Raw genomic sequence first — 15,593 nt, forward strand, 5'->3', positions numbered from 1 at the left:
TCTAAGATTCAGATTTCTCTTTAGATCTCGGTTTAATGGGACTTTGTTGAAGATATCAGCTAGAATAAGATCTGCCAAGGCCTGGTTTTCCTGTATGATGCTTGAGTCAAGCTTAAAGTATGTTTATGGCAACTTCTGTTGCTGTACATGTAGTCACTGCTAATGAGCAAAACACTTAATTCTGTTTGCTCTGCAAAACAGCTTAATTAACATTGTTGGGACTGTCCATTCCAGTGTACGGTGATTTAAAGGGCAGCTTACTAAGAGTATTTTGTATAAATAAAGGTAATTTGACCTTTCTTCTGAAAAGATCATTAAGCTGTCATTCAAAAAAAACCACTTCCATTTCATTCAAGGAGATGGATTGAAGTTTTCTGCTAATGTGAAATCTTGATTCAATTTTCCTGTCAATCTGATCAAAGTTGAAAGGGTTTTCAGAGGTTTTTTTTAGATACCAGTGAAGTGAAAGTGAAAGGGCAAAGCAAAAGTTACTATTTTCTCAGTTTTTTCTGAACTCCTATCATGTTATAAACTCTTTTATTGAAATTATGTGGTTAGGTGCCTGCAAGAGAAAAACACTAAACTGCATATTAGAATGTATTTATATGATTTGCACTGATGTCAGTGCATGTTATGGAGTTAAAGCCTTAGAAGTTGCTTTAATTACATCATCTGTTAAAGACCGAAGTAGCAGTCAGAAAAATTCTTGATGCCCCATTCAATATATATATATGTATGTACTTAATTTTTTGATGTCCTCAAGGAATATCCATAGAGCTATTCAGAATAGGGAGGCTGATGAGAATCAAAAGCTTTGGCTTTTGTGTGTCTTTCACTTTCCAACAAGGGTGGGCACAAAACAGGAAAGAGATGGATGATTTATATTTCATTTTCCTTGAGATCATCTTGAACTGAGAAATTCTTGCAAGGCATTTGCACAAAACATATGTTGCCTTGCTGTTCCCATCCATGTCAGAGGAGTAACCATGGTGAAAGAAATAGGAACATCAGGATGCACTATGTGCTCCATGACCTACGTTAACTTTCCTATGCATCTGTGTTGTTTCTTACTCCCTGTCTGGCTTTGTATGATTAGCATAACTCGTTCACACAAAAGACTAAGGATTATAACTGAAGTCATTAATGTTCAATGGGAGTGTGTATACATACATTCATGTGTTTGTTACAATACTTTTTAGAAGTCTGACTCTCCTTGTGCTTACTGAAGAAATTATTCCAATGTTTTTTCATAGTCTCTAACATAAAGAGACTCCTCTTTCAGTTGTAGCTGCTCAGTGAGTTTCTAACATGATAATAAGCATTAAAAATGGAGCTGAAGGGTGTTGGCTATTGTTTAGTGATGTTCTGCATCATGATTTCTGGTTTGGTTTTTTTTTTTTAGCATTAATAAGTATTTTTCTAATTTTAGCATATGAATCGGAAAATATTTCATCTCTACTGTATACAGTGAGTGGTGAGACAGACTCTTTAGTGTGAAATATCAAGCACTTGTAAATATGCTTATAAGTTAGCGGATTAGCAAGTCAAATGTGGTGAGTCATCAAACTGATAAAAATATTTGGATACGAGCCCTTTACTGATAGAGAGACCATCTATTTGAAACAGCCAAAGGGTATAGTATTTCAAATCCAATTTTATATATGAACACTTGGAAAGGGGAGCTGTTTTTAAAATTTTAGGAAACATCTGTGTCAAACTTAGTTTTCTAGCTGAGTGGATTCTGTTACAGATTTTCTTGCATATACTCCCATAATATATTATAGTCTTTGTTATAACAGAGTGTCTGAGGTTGTAACTCAAAATCCTTATCCCAAGCAACATGCTTCAGGTTCAGTCAGAGCTTCTACTTTTGTATTTGTATTATTGTACCTGCATCCTAAGCTGGTAAAATATCTGTTCCTTGAATAGGCACTATCATATTTTTTCAGTTCCAAAGACCTTCTTTACTTTCTAGACAGTGGACACCGTATTTTCCTATCTATTCTTCTGTCTCAGTTATAAAGTTAATTGAAGTATCTTTGACTCTATAAGGGCCTGGTTTATTTGCTGTTATGTGCATCAGCTGCTCTTATCAAATCTTCTTTTGGGCTAACTACTACAGAGTTTTAATATCTGATTTGCTAAGCAAAGCATTATCAAGGAATAAAATACTGTTTCTTTTTTTCTTTTGTTCTCTCTCTGTTTGTACATCTTCTTTTTAGGGAGACAGATCTGGCCTAAAGATGTATAATTTCTTTTGGTTTTAAAGTGAATTCTTTGTGGCAGATGCCAGCCTCCTTCAAGATTTTTTTTTTTTTTTAAATTCAGAGGATCTCAGAAAAGTAGGAAAAATAGAGACACTATTTCAGAGCACAAAGAAAGTATATTTGAACACAAAGAAAAGATTTAAGACTCCCAGAAATCTGTTTGCTCTCTGGAAGTCCTCTACTGTTGCACTAGAACTAATATAACTGCTGTAATGAGACCAACAATGGGAAAACTAGTGTAAGTTTGGCATATAGTCTTTTTTTTTTGTTCTTTTTTTTTTCAATGTGAGATACCATTGGTAGGAGAGAGTGGTCTCATATGACAAAATTACCATCAAAGGAATGGTTTTACAGGATTTTTTTAAACATAAATGCTTAAGACAAATACTTGCTTTAGGACAATGCTTTCCAATCATATAAATAATAAATATCGTCAAACATTACCCCTCCCTCTTCACATTTTTTGGCACTTTGCAATAAATGACGTAAATGTTTGGGGTCAGTTTTATTGCTCATTAGATGCTTGACCAATAACTGGTCATACCCCTGTCTTCAAGGTCTTAAAATCAGGGGGATTATTTAAGAAGTAAGGTATTGCATATGTAGTAGTTTGAAGAGTCAGCTAACAGAATGGTGGCAATAAAACTCTGGTAGAACAAGGCTTAGGCAACCCATCGAAGGTCCTCTGAGAAAGTGGGTAGCTTTATCCAGACTAGAGACAATGTTGTGACTACAGTGGTAGCAGTAACTGAGGTAGTTATATAATGCAAATCCAGATACATCTTCTGTGGACATCTAGTCATTGTGTTATTAGTTTCTGTGAAATTCTGAAAGCATTTATTAAAATACCGAGTGGGGCTGAGATTTTGGTTATGATGCAAGCACATCTTTGATACAGCAAAGAGCAACTCCATAGTCAAATGGGGGTTTTGTTTAACACTGCTTTTTAAAAGTTATTTTTACACCATGTCTGGGAAATAGAAAATATGTACGTGTATATATATATTTTTTTTAATGCAGAAGTAATTTTATGCATTTGTTTCAGGTATACTTAAACGAAGTTTTAGTGGTTCTGAAAGACAACCTCAGATTAGGTAGGTATGATTTATGATTTTAATATAGATTATATCATTGATCATTGTCATGATCAGTTCCAATCGGTCGTTTCACATGGAACAGTTGCACAATTGCCTTCATGAAACATTTCCTTACTTATTGTTACAACTTAATTTTGTCTCAGCCCATGACACTCAGTCTGCTTGAGGATATTGTTTGAGGGTGTTTGCGCACAGAAGCTTTATATGAGTAGTTTTAGGACTGGCGTTAAACTGATAAATGGTTTTAAGTGTGGACCTTGCTACATCAGCTTAAACCATTGGTTAGCCAAATTCTGGTTTTGCATTTTTAAGTGTCATTTTTCCATAGAAAAATGTGTTTGTGCATTTGATAGTGTAGGGTAATATAGTGACTCTTTGAACTCCTCTAGACCTTCTATATAAACACAAATATCTATTTTTGGAATTCTGGAGTCCTTTGTCATTTCTTTGAAAAAGTAAACAAACCAAACCAGAATATGGCATGGCCATCCCTATTCTCCTTCTAAAGGTCTTTCCTTTGTCTTCTGTTCTTTGTTCGAAAATACATCAAACACATTCTTCAAAAACCATTATTTTTTCCGATCTCCTTGGCACAGCTCTTATTCATAGACTCTGTTCTTTGTTTCTTCATTTCTGCTTTTCTTTCACATCTGAAAAAAACCCCAAATCACTCTTAGCTCCATCTGCCTCCTGAACAATTTTTTCCTCTTACCTTTAACTTGACTAGGTAAGTTTTTATGATAACGGCATTGATTCCTCTGCCATGTTTCTCTACAGACCCTGTTTGATCCAGCTTTTACTTAAGCAATATTACTGTAGCAACCCTTATTAAGCTGTTTCATGACGTCTTCCAAGTTCCATACGGTTGTGTACTACATAACTAAAATAAATGTCATAATTGCCTGTACCTGAAGTCCCACCCATTAGCTCGGGTTTTGATAATTTTCAAAAATAACATCCATCCATACTTTCACATCTGATCATCCACTTAAACTCGCGCATTTCTCAAAAGTTCGTGCATTCAGAATATGTCTCACGGTTCTGCCTGGCACCTCTAAGATATAACCTTTCCTATCAATATACGCTGCTAAAACTCTTGCTTGGGATCGTAAGGCTATCATGCAAGCAACATCTTCCCTGGTTTTATCCGTGCATTCCAGTCATTCACATGCCCATTCAGAACACTGCTACAAGGATGTTTCTACAGTCCTACCTTCAACCTTGCCGTCTTCTGTGTGTATCCTTTTACTGGTTGTGCTTTTCCTGTCACTTCAAATGCAATACTTTATTTTTGCTTTCAGAGTTGTTCTTAGCATATTCATCCAGTCTGTCACTTATCACTCACTAACTTTCCAGCTTTAGTCCTGCTGCGGTCAATAATGGCAGCCTCCTGATGCTTCAATGTTGAAGCAAGCACATTTGTTTTTTCTCCATCTCTGGCCCCCACATAAACATTAGCAAAACTATCTCCTTATCTTTCTTCATAACTACTCCTTGCGACTGTTATTTTCCCTAAAAAATATATACAAATTTGTGCCATGCTAGGGCTGTTGAGGCTGCCATCCACTAGGACATCACATTGGTTCTTTCAGTTCCCCATCTGTCTGTTTCCATTTGTTTTTGCTTATCTTGGCTAGTAAAATCAGCAGGGTGGGACAGTGTTTGTGATGAGTATAGAGCACAAGCTAGCATTCAAACATATGGACCTATATTTCTGACATTGAGGTATTGCTGTGCTGGTGATGTAATATTATTTTTTTTCCCCACTTTACTAGTACCGTATACATTATTACTCCTGTTTTTATCCATAAGCAATAATTACTTTGTTCTTTATGTTTTTCATCCATAAAATGGATAAGTTAAACATGTACAGATGGAAAAGAATGTGTAATGTAGTGGATTATTGAGTTTTAAATATTAAAATTCTATATATTGTTTTTTTACTTTCCGGGCTAAAAATTGAGCAGGGAAAGGAGTGGAATCTAACTTTTATTAAGTAGGAGTCATGCTATTTTGGACATGTAGAGTAAGCCAGCCTTTATGTGACTTAAAAAGGCAAAGTTAAAAATGAGTGAATTTGGACAGAATTCCTTTAGAGGAAACATGAGAAGGAGTCAGGGAATACTGATATTTACTCTACAGTCATTGATGCCAAAGACAATGAAAACAACTACTTTTTTTTTTTTTTTTAAATAATAATAGAGATTATATTGAAGGCCTGGGATCAAGACTGCGACCAGGTAATTTTGTGCTTGCAATAAAATCAAATTTTAACTTAAATTAAACGTAACAATTTCCAAGTTTTTAAACCTTACTCTCCTGTTGCATATAGAATGTCTCCTCTTTTGTTTCTTCAGTTTTACTGCCTACTGATCTGCTCTTGAGAGTGCCTTCACTAACAAAAAGTGAAAATTCTTAGGTTATAATGGCAAGACCACACTATTTATTTGGGATTGAATGTAGCAGTGTTGAAACAGTTGGTAGAAAGGTGAAAATGAGGCAAAAAGAGCTAAATCAACATAATCCTTCTTGTGGCATATAATATTTTAGATTATTATAGCATGGCTTCTGCTGTCACCCTGAGCAGAAAGACCAACCTAAATTCTTCCATAAATGTCTCAGAGAAAGTGAAAGATTTCTCTTCCTCTTATTGATTATTAGGAGGAGACTTAGGGAAAAAATGTCAAACTGAATTTCACTTGCCTCTCTCAACCCATCTGCCAAAAGGCATTGCCACAAAAAATCTGACAATAGCAATTGTTATCTTCCTTATCCTACTAGAAATGTGCGTGTCTCTGATAATGACATTTTCGATATCTCTTTATTTTCTGTGAGAGCACAGCTCAGATCTAATTGGTCCCTAGACACTTCAGTTTGGGAATGTCTCTCTTCTACTTCTTGTTAAAGTAGCCAGCACAGAAATTCAACAGGAAAAATGATAATAGTTCAGTTGTGGGCTAATTAATTTTGGTATTTGAATTTCCTCTCCCTCTCAGTGGAATTTTCACTCTTGATACCAGATCACTTTACCAAAAAAAAAAAAGTTTAGGTGGGTGTAAATCTGTACATAACACTTTATAATCATGAGGGTGTTTCTGTATGAGGAAATTTAAAAATAAGGATCTAAATAAGCCTCTGAAGTATAGTTTAGAGATAACTGTCTTTAAGAGAGGTACAAGGCTGCTCGCTGAAATTCAGTACTTAGGACCAAGGTCTTTGCTTAGCTTTAAGGTCTAATACTCAACTTGGAAAGATAATTTTGTTAACTAATGCTCATTAGTGATACATTAAGTGTTTTATAGTGGCAATCTGCTGATAAACTTTTATTTAATCTCTGGGTCTGACAGTGTGTATGACTTAAATACACAAGATTAAAAGTCATAAATAATGATTGATTTACTAATCTGATTTAGTTTTGGCTCTATACTGTTTCTCAGCAGGCAAAGCATGATAGAGGAGCACTAGGTAAATAAGAATCAAGCTGTTTTGTTTGTTTTAATTGTTATATTTAAAATCTGAGTGATATTTTATAAATCTGCACAGTTTGTAGTATACATAATATTTACTTTTACGTCCTAATTCTATTAAATTATCTAAAGCTTGATCAGCAGTATTCCTCTATTGGTTCTTATGGCTGGAATTAAAGGTATTTCATGGAACACAAATAAATTATGATGTCTTTTTTTGGTTCAATAGGTAAGTTCATAATGCTCTTAACAAAATATAGTCAACATTTTAGGTATAATATCCATAAATCAGTACTGAGTTTACTGTGCTTTGTATATTTTAAGTAACGCTCACTCATTTAGGTTGTCAAGTGAATTTGGCTTTGCTTTTTATCAAGCTGCCTATGGTTAGTATTTTCCAAATATCTCGTTGTATATGGCTGGAAACAAATCACATGGATATTACTTACTGGTGAATTAGGGCAGTTTTGCTTCAGAGAGAGATCAGTCTTTTAATCATCCAGCTACTTGTACAAGAAAAAATGTACCTACAGTACACAAGTATCTCTATATCCAATTCTGGATGACCAAGACCATATCTGATTTAATGGCTGTTCGTGATAAGTCCCCAAAAGTAGTTCAGTGGGGGAAAGAAGCTTTCACTTTCAGCTCGTTTTCAATTCTTGATCCCAAAACCTAAATATTTTCACACAGCTGATATATATTTTTTTTAACTGATTTTAACACACAGTAGTAAATGAACAGGTTAAAATTGTTGTGGTATTGAATTTATTTTGCTGAAAGAAAAGCATGTCCAAAGAAGAACAATGAAGCTGGTGAAAGGTCTAGAGAGCAAGTCTCATGGTGAGCAGCTGAGGGAACTGGAGTTGTTTAGTCTGGAGAAAAGGAGACTCATGGGAAACCTTATCGCTCTCTACAACTACCTGAAAGGAGGTTGTAGCAGGGTGGGTGTTGGTCTCTTCTCCCAGGTAACAAGTGATAGGCAAGAGGAAATGGCCTCAAGATGCGCCAGGGGATGTTTAGATTGGATATCAGGAAAATTTCTTCACAGAAAGGGTTATCAAGCATTGGAAGAGGCTGCCCAGGGAAGTGGCGGAGTCACCATCCCTGGAGGTATTTAAAAGATGAGTAGATGTGGTGCTTAGGGACATGGTTTAGTGGTGGACTTGGCAGTGTTAGGCTTACTGTTGGACTCGATGATGTTAAGGGTCTTTTCCAACCTAAATGATTCTATGATCCTATGTTTCTATTCATGCATGACTGCTTTTGTTTATTAAAAGTATACACTACGTACATGGATTTGCTTGACAGAGGATGGTAGTCTAGCTTTAGAGGAAGAGGAACAGGTTTATACGTACTCACTATTTTCATAAGGCAAGAAAATTCAGTTTTCTTGCTCCTTGCTGTGATAATTGTCGGTATTCTTTCCTTTGATGACAAAGAACAGAAACCACTAATTTTCTGATGCAAAGTAAAGAAGACCCAAGAGATTCATAGCTTCTTGCACATCTTCTTGAGGTTTCTCTCAAAACATGCCCTTGCTAGATGTTGAAAACAAAAAGTAGCTGTGATAAAGCAGCACACATCCCTATAAGGCAACATGAAAATATATTTTAATAAAATTGTTCTCCAGATTGTCCACATCAGACATATTGTAATTCTCAGGGTAAAATGAAAATTTCATAACATCAAAATATATAAAAAACAAATATCATGTGTGTTAGTCTATGTAAAAAAAAGTTAAAGTAAGAAAATTCTGTTTATCATATCTTTAAATTTCCTTTTGAATAAATGTGGGAAAACTTCTATGATTAGTGAGGTACACTAATGCTTTTTTTCTTTTAGAGTAACTTAGTATAAGTGAATCAGAGAAAGGGATTTTCTTTTGAAACTCATTATCAATTACATTAGCCAATCTTTTACATTTTTAGATTATCCTTTTCTTGTTCCCAACACGACTGGAAAAACAAGTTATGCATTAAAACTTAATATTTACATCTACAGGTTTTAAACAGTGCATGTTATTAATATATTAAGGCAACAAAATGAGCTGTCCTCCTGATTTTACTGTTGTCATCTACAGCATCGGCAGGAATTGCTGTATCACAAAGGAAGGTGCGTCAGATCAGTGACCCTGTTCAGCAGATTCTTATTCAGCTGCACAAAATTATCTTCATTACTCAAGTATGCATTACTGTTGCTTCTGACATTCTATACTTTTTTAGTTATTTGCTGTTGTCAAAATGGTGGTACTGCAAAGTGCTAATTTAATCACTGTTCTTTAAAAACAACAGAACTTGACATTTGTGCAGATGGCAGGATGTTTTAAAAATATATCATTTAAATAAAGACTAACCTTGAATATTAGTATGTGGAGGATGGGGGAGTAATTGAGTCACATGAAAAAAATTCATTGGCTCCCCTTAGAAAAATGGATTGTACAGTAAATTATTTTTACAACACTCTGTCATGCCAACAGTATGGATATTTTAAGTGACTTAATATCATATACTGACATGGAGAGTACATAAAATGCTTTACTATATAGTAATAATATATAAATAACTTGTAAGTAATAATTTTTATTACCAATATATAGTCATAATTTCTTGGGATTTCTAGTGCAATAGTTCAAATCCTGAATATGTTAAATATTTTGAAATGTCAGTACAGATCTTTTTCAAACTTAAGACTTATTTTAAAATTAAGTTCAAACATTTCATAGTGAAAAGAGAGTTAAAGTTATTTCATGCTGATTCCAAAGCAAAAATGGAGCTGATGTAAATCTGCACTGAACTCTCAACTGAAAATGTGACTGAAAACTTTTTATTCTCCAGAAAGATGGCTGTCATTCAGTTACTTTCAAAATTTGCTATTATTAAATAAACATCTTTTTATTTTCCAAAATGAAGAGTTTATATTTGGGAAGTCACGGGACTTCAGATTGCTGAGCCAAGTTTGTATGTTTTTGTTTAAAACTGAATAGCATAGCTGAACTTGGGTGTATTTTACATGTCCTGTCCTTTTTTTTTTTTTTTTTTTTTAACTGTCGAGCTTATTGAAATAGGTAAAACAGGAAATAAATTATCAGGGACAAAGAAAAAAATTGTTATTTAAAATAATTGGAACTGATTGAATTTATTGCAAGAATGATCTCCTCTACCTGCTAACAGAAATGAGGCAGTTCAGTCTTTATATGCTATATTAGCATTATGTCCAATATGCTCATTAATGAACCTACACTCTCTGTTGAAGAAGGTTTTCTCAAGTGACGTAACTGTTAATGCAAGTTATCATAACATGAATGCCCGATAACTGAGAACTAACAGCAACTCAAAGACTTCCTCAGAATCGACCACTGAAGCAGTAGTAACAACGCTGATGCTTTTGGTGTCAGTCAGTTTCTGAATGGGAAGGCAGAGAAACCAGGATCTATATCTGTGCTTGTTCACAGTATACTATATGCTTCTCTTGTACTTGCTTATGTTCTGACAAATCTAAGGTAGAATATTTTTTGTATTACACAGCTATTTTTTAAAACTCTATTACATATTTCAGCTGACAATTCTAAACTGAAGTTTATAAGGGAGAGTTCTTGCCTGTTAGTTCTTGGCTGCCAGCAGCCTTCCCAATCCAGTTTCCATGGGAACAAGAGTCAGAGTGATCTCTGGAAAACAATGTAAGAGAAAGCTTTTAAAAAATCATTATGTAAATCCTTGGCTTTTTTTTTTTTAACTGATTTGACATCTGATTTCATTAAAATAAAAGCTAAAATTGAACATTAGTGCCTGAGGCAACTCTGAGTTTCTCATGCAGTGGACTTATCCTTTGCCACCTTTGCTTCAGAATACCCAGTGTGCCCATGGTACATGAACTGCACACAGTTCATTGCAGTGGCATGTAGTCTATAGAGTGTCTTGCAGGCCTTTCCTAAGGCATCGTTCTTTTTACTCACTTATAGGCTAAGGAACATTCAACATTTGACTTAAAGCATATGTGTAAGGCCTTATCTGCATGAAAAGAGAGTAGTATCTATCTGTAAAAAAAACCTGTATGCAACCAGCTGTCTGATAAAAGTCTTTTATGCTTAGTATGTAACCTTGGTCCCTGATTTGCCAGAGCAAATCAGGACTCCTGTGAGGCCAATATAGCTGTTCCAGATTTAATAGCCATCTAAGAGCAGTAATTTGTTCCAACTGGAAAAAAAATCTTTATAATGTGTACTGTGACAGTGTTTGAACATGAATCATTAGTGGTCAAACCTTCCTTGAGTAGTCAAAAAGCTTCCTGAATTCAATGGAGTGGCACTTTGTGAATTTACATCAGTGATGTGTTTATAAACTCTATACTAAATGGTAGAAACCCATAGTTTTATAAATACTGTCTGCAGGTATAAGCAACTATAAAGAAACAGCATAGGAGATCCTTCCAAAAGGGTAGGACATACCGTAGAATTGTCATCAGACTGGGTTGGTGATGCTGCAGTGACCAGCAACTGAAGATTTACATTTACTATTGGAGTATAAATATGATTTTAAAATCTCAGAGAGCAAAGGACAAGACCTCCTTTGAACCATCTACTGAAGACTTTAAAACACAATAAAGTATGATTCGTGTTTTTCTTTTGTAAATGTAGTTGAAAGAGGTGTACTTTTTCAACTGAAAAATACAGGAGAAAAAGTATACAAAATCAGTTTTGCATTATAGACAAATGAAATGTAAATTACCTCCCACAGGAAGCTACTAGCAAAGGAGACATGCTGAATTGTGTTAAGATGTACATAAGGACTTAAAAGAGCCTGTTGAAGCCATGAGGAAGATTCACATTAATTTCTACTCACATTGAATGAAGGTCTAACTTCTTGAAGTTCCATTAATTTTAGCTGGAGTGACTCATTATAGCCAACATGAAATCTAGTCCAATGTTCTGTGGGCTTCATCTGTAGAAAAACATTCCAAATACTAGCACTTTGATCAGGGAGGCAAATCTAGTATTACCTGCTTATTATAATGATCTTTACCTTCAAGGCTAGAGGGACTGAGTTGTATGATATGCCAAGTCTAACAGAAAGGACAAGCTAAGGAGCATTATTAAAATATGTCATTAGATCAAGTCTGGAACGGTTGTTTATCACTACGCTATTAAATATCAATGTTTCTTTTTGCAGTGTAGCTACTTTTTTCAATAATGGTACTGCTGATTAGGTCATCTTTATGGGAGGTGTACCTGAGCAATGAAAACATCTGTTTCTTTGTTTTGTGTAGCTTCCTCCAGCTTTGCAATGCAACTTGAAAAGGAGAATCATTGAGAGGTTCAAGAAGTCCCTCTTCAGTCAGCAGAGCAATCCTTGTAATCTGAAATCAGAAATGAAAAAGGTGTAGTACACCAATTACTACCTGTGGTTGACTTTGTCTCTTCTATTTGAATTAAGCTATTGATATTAGTATCACAAAAATATAAGTGTAATATTCCATTTTTAAAAGGAAATAATTAAAATGTTCTCTAGCTCTCCTTTCTTTGGAAAATGTGGAGGCTTCTTAAGTAAGCAGTTGCTACAGATTGGTTTCAAGTTTGTGTCTGATCACTAGAACATTTTTTGTAAATGGAAAGGACCTGCTATCTGCTAATATGCAAAACCAGACTTCGTCTCATCAGACCTCAGAAAGAGAAGAGGAAGGAAAATGTAACTTTTTGTGGCAAAGCCTGATAAAGATTATGTAAGCTCTTCTTAATTTACTATTAGTTTCCCAGTATTATTCATGTTTTGGAATGTATTCCTACTAAAACTATGAATTTTAAGAAAGCACTGTCCCAGAGTGTCTTGAATATAGCATACCTTGTCCCATTGTTGCAGTGTGTCAGAAACAGTTTGGTGTCATTGGTTTAAAAATACCGCAGATTTGTAAGAATGGCATGACTAAAGAACCATGCCTGCGTGTTTTCCAGTGACATGCTGGGTGCTGTCCAACAGTAAAAGAGCTAATGACTAATACCAGATTTGTTAAATGTTCCTTCAAAATCTCCTGAGAAGCCTGTAGTCAGCAGAGGATCTGAAAATGACATCCTCGGCATCTAGGTACTGTGGGAGACTGTGAAGCCAAGATATTTCATTTTTTAATTGATGATAAAGCAGTTATTAGGTATGTTACTGTGTCTAAAATTTGATGACAAAGATAACTTCTTATCACTCACATAATTCCCCTGTGTGATCTAATTTGATTGTCACCTAGAAGATTCCACAATTCAGTGCAACTAAGTCATTGTTTGCTATGGAATGGACTGACCCAAAATGCTAAATCCTTCCTGTACTTTTCTAATAATTAATCTGAGATGCTTAAGCTCCATGGAGGTGGCTACTTAGTGTTTATATGGGTTTACATTGGTAGTACATTTGAAAGATAGTTAAAGATGCCTTTCTCTGAGACGTTGGTTTCATGCCAGTTTGCTGTCCTGTAAATCAAGCTGGGATTTACATTAAACAGTTCCTGTATTTCAGCCATAACATTAAATCTAAGGAAATATTTGCTAATCATGTATTGAGTTGATGTTTTCAGGAAAGGATGCCCAAAAATATGGTAAGAAAAAGGAAGTGTTTATTATAAAATAACTTAATTTTCAAATGCCCAGAAGTAAAGGAAATTTATAAATGTTATCAACTGCGAAATTATGTCAGCTTCAAAAGTATTGGATTTAAACCTGAAGAAAAGGGAAGAAATACACTATTTAAAAAGTAAATGATAGTAAATTGAAGGTGTTTGAAATGCTGAGTGCAATTCTGAGCACTTCTACCTTGAAGGAAATAGTTACAGAAGCTATTAATAGAAAGCAATAATAAAAACCGCAGTTAGTAGGATGGAGAGTTGATAAGCATCAGTGAATAAATGGTACATATTTTACCAAAATCACCACCATAAATAAGTTGGGTAACATGGATAACATTTGGAGGTAATCGGAAGAACCTAAATAGAGAAAATAATTAGATTGAACTCTTCCAGCAAGTGTTGTTATGAGGTTGTGCAATTTCTGCAAATAAAATTTTAAAATTATGGGTTTCTAACTGCTGAATTAGAAAAGCTAATTAGAATAACAGACAAAAAGATTCCTCCACTGATCAGAGGTGGGGTAAAGGTCTTCCAACAACAGATATTCTTCTGTTTCTGTAACTGTAAAAGTGTTAACATGCTGCAGAAATGCATAACTGGAATTTCTCTCCTGCCCACAAAGATTTTTTTCATGTCAGACTTGTTACGAGTGGATATTTTCAAAACTAGATGTTTTTAAGATGTTTATTGTCAGTATCCTTTTTCACATAATCAAGTAGCTAAACTGACTTTCAGGTTTCAGAAGTTCTGTGATCCCTCTAATGGGAATTATACCACTTGAATATAGTCTAACAACTTCACTTGAAGCCCCAGTTTTGAAAACCAGAGTTATCAGCTTTTCTTTCCTATGTTTGAGGGAATACACTTCCCTGTTTATCTTCACACAAATGTATAGTTTATGACATTTTATTCAGATTGTCTAAAGGACTCAGTGCTTCATACTAAGTGCAGATTGGCAGCTTGCAATGCTCAATCAGTGTTTCTGGAGAGAAGAAGGTAGGTCATTCGTAATTGTGTTCACCACTTTTTCATTAACCTAAAAAGTACTGAAATCCCCTTTGTCTTCTGATTGCACTGGGAAACATAGGAAAGGGTAAACTGCCTCATAGAAGTCTGAAGTTTTGGCAAATGGGAAGGGTGGAGATTTCAGGTGTCCTTGGCTTTTTTCTCTTTTTTTTTTTTTTTTTTTTTTCCACAGCTACTGCAAGGTTCTCCTGAATTAATTGAGCCCAACTTCTTCACAGCAGATTGGCATGTGGTACTTCTCTCTTCAGGTGGAAATATATTGCTTCCAGATGATAGAAAAGGTAAAGAAAACAACAAAACCTCTGTAGTGGCATAGATATTTCTAATAAAGTGTATGATATCAAAGCAGAAGGAATTGCTGCTCTAAGATCTGTCTTTAAAGACAGTGAAGTTTTGTTCACTATACTGATTTTCATTATCAGAGTGTTTTTTTGTTTGGTTGGTTTTTGTTTTCTGTAATTCCTGGTAAGATATGCAGTTTACCACTGATGGAACATTCTACTAATTTAAGAGAGTGTACTTTGGAATTGCAGAGAAATATCAAAGATGCAAATAACACATGGTTCATCCATGAAAATCAATAGAAATGCTTGTAACTGAAAATATCCTACTCTAGGATTTACCTGTCCTTGCATGTGATTTTTAAACAAACTCTGTTTAAATCGTATGTTGTTCTTCTGTCATGTTTGAAACAGTTATACTGGGATGAGTTAATTACCTAGCTAGATCAAGCCTTACAAATTTGAAGAGGGAAATACTACATGCTATACCACATCTGTATAGTCTAAAGTGTATATATATACTTTAGAAAATGAATAGTGTCAAATATACTTTGGACTAGTGATACTCAGTGACAAATGATGAACTCCATCTTTAATCAAACCTACCATCACTGGCATCATCTGGGGAGGGGAACCACAATTCCTAGTTCAGAGACTTGTTTTATCATATGCCTCTGTGCAATGAACACAAGGGAAATGTGCAGCCTGTATTTTGGTCTTTGTGCCATTTCCATCTCCTAAACACAGAAAAAGCTGTGTCACAATCCATGGACATAGTAACATTAAGAATTGTTGTGCCAGAAAGAAGAGTGAGAAACTTCGGTTTTGCTGGCCTTTGTGTTGAAACTGGCT

The 15,593-nt window shown here is 34.8% G+C and overlaps 1 protein-coding gene across 3 annotated transcripts in view; it reads left to right on the forward strand.

Annotated features, from left to right (window-relative positions):
* NEK10 (NIMA related kinase 10) overlaps positions 1–15,593 on the forward strand; it is a 99,539-nt gene that overhangs the window by 83,210 nt on the left and 736 nt on the right. For 2 of the 3 annotated variants that reach the window (XM_068405038.1, XM_068405037.1), the window contains 5 exons: positions 3,313–3,361; positions 5,567–5,604; positions 8,915–9,015; positions 12,097–12,207; positions 14,633–14,741. In XM_068405038.1, coding sequence (XP_068261139.1) covers positions 3,313–3,361; positions 5,567–5,604; positions 8,915–9,015; positions 12,097–12,207; positions 14,633–14,741 — 408 coding nt within the window. Of the gene's footprint in view, positions 1–3,312; positions 3,362–5,566; positions 5,605–8,881; positions 9,016–12,096; positions 12,208–14,632; positions 14,742–15,593 lie in introns of all 3 variants that reach the window. The other variant, XM_068405036.1, reaches the window with a different exon arrangement.

The sequence above is a fragment of the Nyctibius grandis genome, chromosome 7 (assembly GCF_013368605.1).
Source record: "Nyctibius grandis isolate bNycGra1 chromosome 7, bNycGra1.pri, whole genome shotgun sequence".
Taxonomy (NCBI): domain Eukaryota; kingdom Metazoa; phylum Chordata; class Aves; order Nyctibiiformes; family Nyctibiidae; genus Nyctibius; species Nyctibius grandis.